The sequence below is a fragment of the Oreochromis niloticus genome, unplaced genomic scaffold (assembly GCF_001858045.2).
Source record: "Oreochromis niloticus isolate F11D_XX unplaced genomic scaffold, O_niloticus_UMD_NMBU tig00002627_pilon, whole genome shotgun sequence".
NCBI lineage: Eukaryota > Metazoa > Chordata > Actinopteri > Cichliformes > Cichlidae > Oreochromis > Oreochromis niloticus.
The window spans coordinates 80,216-84,605 of record NW_020327681.1 but is presented as its reverse complement, the minus strand read 5'-3'; the positions used below and the strand labels follow the sequence as shown (position 1 = coordinate 84,605).

General features: G+C 40.1%; 1 protein-coding gene across 2 annotated transcripts; it reads left to right on the top strand.

The window, feature by feature from the left end:
- The first annotated feature begins 542 nt into the window (after nt 1-542).
- On the top strand, nt 543-4,167 carry LOC102082213 (uncharacterized). Of its 2 annotated transcripts, none has more exons than XR_003217847.1 (9): nt 543-750; nt 848-1,026; nt 1,122-1,215; nt 1,607-1,963; nt 2,059-2,176; nt 2,251-2,342; nt 2,450-2,564; nt 3,220-3,387; nt 3,513-3,600. XR_003217847.1 is itself a non-coding variant. In XM_025904597.1 (9 exons), the coding sequence occupies exons 1-9, from the start codon at nt 661-663 to the stop codon at nt 4,119-4,121; spliced, it is 1,416 nt and encodes a 471-aa protein (XP_025760382.1). In that variant the 5' UTR covers nt 550-660; the 3' UTR covers nt 4,122-4,167. The 2 variants fall into 2 exon arrangements, 1 of the variants encoding a protein (XP_025760382.1); XM_025904597.1 differs by lacking the exon at nt 3,220-3,387 and adding an exon at nt 3,907-4,167 and having other exon boundaries at nt 550-750; nt 3,513-3,668.
- The last annotated feature ends 223 nt before the right edge of the window (nt 4,168-4,390 follow it).

Genomic DNA, 4,390 nt, shown 5'->3' with positions numbered 1-4,390 from the left:
AATCTATTACAAACGTTAAAGGACGTGTGTTGCAAAATACCCTCACATGGTGCGTAAAGCAGTTTTTGCGCTAAGAGTTCTGCTAGCTCTTTATAAACTGATGATGCTAACGTTAATTGCTAACGTTAACCGGAGCGCCAAGACTGAAAATCATTTGAATTGCATTAGTTATGTGTTTATGTCACTGAGTTCTGCAAAAATCTCTTTCCTCTTTAGCTTGAAAATGAGTGATTCAAAGGATCCCGAGCTGGAGGAAGAGCTTCAGGCTGCTGACGAACTCCTTCAAGATATGCAGGTAACATTTTTTTTTTTAAATGTGATGTAGTGGAAACAGTTGTTAAAGAGGGAACGCTTGTCTAATATTTTGTACGGAGTAAACGTTATATTATTTGAATTTTTTTAAATAAACTTTTATATATGAGGTGGAACTGAGGTGCTTCGTCAGGAGCTCCTTCAGTTGTTGGAGGATGGAGAAGAGGACGCAGCCATGACTTGTGAGACGTCGTCTGAGTCAGCTGCTACTCAGAATCAGAAATATGGTGTCCTCGCAAAAGTGGAAAGAGGCCAGGCCTCGTCTTATAGACAATATGTTAGCTACTCTGGATCCACAGTCACACCGTGTGTGTCAGTGTGGCAAACAAGTAGTTGTGAGGTGTCTGGATGTTTTATGACATTAAGAAGGCTGCACCAGGGATGTCACTTAAGGCGTTTGTCAAAATGCTGGATGAACGAACAGCCCATTTTGGAAGGGTGAGTTTCTAAATTTGCCAAGTTTAAGGAAATTGTGCAAATCAATGTTTATGATGACTGTCCTTGAATATTCTGTTGTATGTCCTCTATGTAAAAGACTGGCCGAAAATCAGCTGATGCCTTCAGTAAAAGTTTCTTGGAGTGGAGTGCTGTAAAGTTTGAGGTGGACAGGATGTGCAAGGAGCCATGCTTTAGCTGCCCTGCGTGCACTCCAGACATGCTTGCCGTCTCAGTTGATGGAAACCGTAAGCTTTATCGCTTTCAATCTAATGCAAGGTACGTTATGCATTGTGTACATAAATCAAATATGGATTTGTAGAAAAATTTATTTTAATGTTTCTTTTCAAACAACTGTCACTGTGTTCGTTCAGCACTTCAGAGCAGGGGAACTTTGAAGGTGTCTTCACTGAAAAAGATGAGGAAGTTGCTGAGTTTGTGAAATACATCCAGAGACACACAAATGATGTAAGAGACACATATATTAGTGCTGCTAGCGTTAATCTTGTTAAAATGACGTTAATGCCATAACCATATACACATATATGTGTGTGTGTGTGTGTGTGTATATACAGTACATATATGGATGGGTGGATATTTATTTTATTTTTCTCTTGGTGTTGTCATAATACTATTTACTTTACTTTATCTTAATGTGTACTTAATTTTGTCACCATGTGTATTTAAAAAAAACAACATGATTTTTATGTTATGTTATCAGTGCTGTCCTGGGGAGATATGAGGTCTTGTGTGACTTAACGCTAATTCAGCTAATTGTTATGCATTTGTTTTAAAAAGTTTGTCCCTGATAGGGATTAATCATGTCGTGTCTTTTATGTTAAAATCTTTGAGTGTATAGGTCCCGGGGAAAGGGTTGTGCGGATCTTCATCTTGGACAGCAGCAAAGGAGTCGTCCAAAAAGTCCACTGGGAAGTTGGATGAAGAGGGCATGGAAAGAGCTGTTTGTCACCATGGAGTCCTCTTAGCTGCATTGAACATGTTTCGAGGGGAGAACTTTGCTTACCCCCTTTTTCTCCAGAGGAAGTTGGCAGCTAGCGTCCCAGGACATATTACGTTCCTTTGCTCCGATGTGGCCTGTAAATATTTCCCCTATTTAACCAAGGTGGCTCAGCAGTGCCCTGAGCTGAGGAACCTCTTGTCAATGCGTCCTTTTCTCTCCGTCATGCATGCAAAGGCTCACACTTGGAAATGCGAGGTATACTGCAGCTTGTAGTTTTGGATTAGTTTGAGACATTTTGTTATAAGGTTGAATGAATTCAGCAGTCATGTATTGTGACCTCCTTTCTATAGATCGAATGGGGAGGTGCGTTTCAGGATGGGGCCGGTTCAACAGTTGGAGAAGAGGTGGAGCAAGTAAACAGTTTCCTGTCTAGGGCGGCCATCACAACGAAGTACATGTCTAAAGCAGGTATGTGTCTGTGTCTGAGATTCCACTCAGTCTCCTGCTCATTAATTCTTATTTGTATACTAACTGAAATGCAGGGCGAACAGACATGCTGACCCTCCTGGCTTTGGGGTGGAACAAAAGGAAAGTGGAACAACTGGGCCGCAGTTTGAGCCAGAGATATCTAAAGGTGATTTTTTTTTTTCAACACCCATTTTAATGTGTGTGGTAATGGGGGGAAAAACACCAGTACTCTTTTAATGTCAATATGAATGACATTTATTAATGTATTCTTAGATCATAAGGATCCTTAGAGAACAAGTGGAGAGCCTGAATGCAACCAAAAATGAGCTGGGTGTGGATGACGACACACTGCAGCAATGGGTGGCCGATGTGCAGAAATGGGCTGAAGGTGAGTCTCAATATAATGCACTCGTGTATAACAATAGGACCCACCATGGCCTCATTAAAGAACTTAAGGTAGAATTAATATCTTTCTGACAGTGTCAACAAACAATGAAAAATAAGCCTTGTAAAAGCACAAGTGATGGCAGAGTTGTTGCGTTTGATCAAATTGGATTGGACCTGGGTTTAATGATGTCGTACTAGTTGGTTTTATAAACCTGAACACCAACATACTTGTTATCTAATGATAATGCAGCACATGAAGGCTACAGATGTCTTATAATGAATGTCATCAAGTCAGTGATTACAGAGTCCACTGTAGTTTGGTGACTGTTACTCATCCTGTATTCTGATTAATATTCCTCTCACTTAGAAACTGATCAAACTGGCAGCATTGGAGCGTTGCAGGCACGCTTGTCGTCATCATCAGAGTGCGAACACAAAGTCTTTACAGACAAAATGGTGTCACAGTTTCTTTGAAATGGACCGTTTGATGCTCAGTTTGTACAGCCTGCACAGCTACTTTGTAAACAGAATAAAATCAGATTCAGGTTTGTTTAAGATGGATGTGATTTGTTCTAGCAAACAAATTGATGAGTGTAGATTAAAATCTAAACATATACATTATGTGTAGGTGTGAATTTTTTTATGATTATTTACAGATAGCAACAAGAGGCGACACAGAATTCGCTAGGTCATCTTAGTTGAGAAGAAACGCTTGGCGGCTGCTGTTGACGACTACAACAAGCTCGCTGAACCAACAAAGCAAATTGTATCCAGTGATGCCCTCAAGCAGACCGACATTTGGCCCTGGCAGAGCACAAGTGGACGTAAGCTCTCGATTTATAAATATCCTTTTTAAACAAACTCCCAGTATCTGAGCAGTAGTTGAATGTTTGGTTCTGGAGTCATAACGTGCTACTATGTTTTCCCATCTGATGTTGTTAAACTGTAGCTGCTGCTGACCTCCAGACAAAGAGAAAGGTCTTTGAGAAGGTGATGGCTGTGAGGCGCCTGAGAGAGGAGGAGATGATCCTTTGCCGGGAGATGCGGCATCACTGGACAGTGTTGCGAATGCGATCTGTGGTGTTGGGGACAATCTCCTCAGACTGTAAGCACTTTATTTATTTATTAATTTTTTGATGAATCGATTGAAAATAAGAGCAGATGCTAAAGTCTTACTGGATCTTTTACCTATATCTAGGTTGGTGGCTAACACTGCCTTCTCCCTTTAAAAAAAATGTTTAATTACAGGATCTTAATTCCTTGTGTTTATGAGGTGAGGTTTTTTTTTTGTTTTTTTGTTTTTTTTACTTTACTCATATTTATTTGTTTTGTTCTTTTTACAGCCTCCCTTGTTGGCATGTCGGAGGATGCACAGAAGGGACGCCGTAGCCTGGTTTTAAAAAAACAAAGTGAACTCAAAGCTGAAATGCTCAAAATAAAGGACACGTACAAGAGAATCCTCAGCCACCAACCACTCCTGGAAATGGACTCGGAGGAGGAGGAAGACATTCCAGACGATGCCACTGAGAGTGATTTGAGCACTTCTGATGAAGACTGATTGTGTCATCATTGATGTTATGTTTGGTAAAATAAAAAGTTAATCACATCTCTGTTTAATGTGATTTTTCAACAGACATTTTACATTTTGAGAAGAAAAAATGGAATTTCCTTGGTGCAGTTGTTTACCCTGAATCATTCTTTCCCATCTAATTTAATGACTAGTGTACATGTTCAGATACGATAACATAATTCAATTTATGGGATGCTTTCTGGGCTGCTCAAATTATCACAAAATTTAAAAGCACCAGGCAGCACACACAAGGAAAT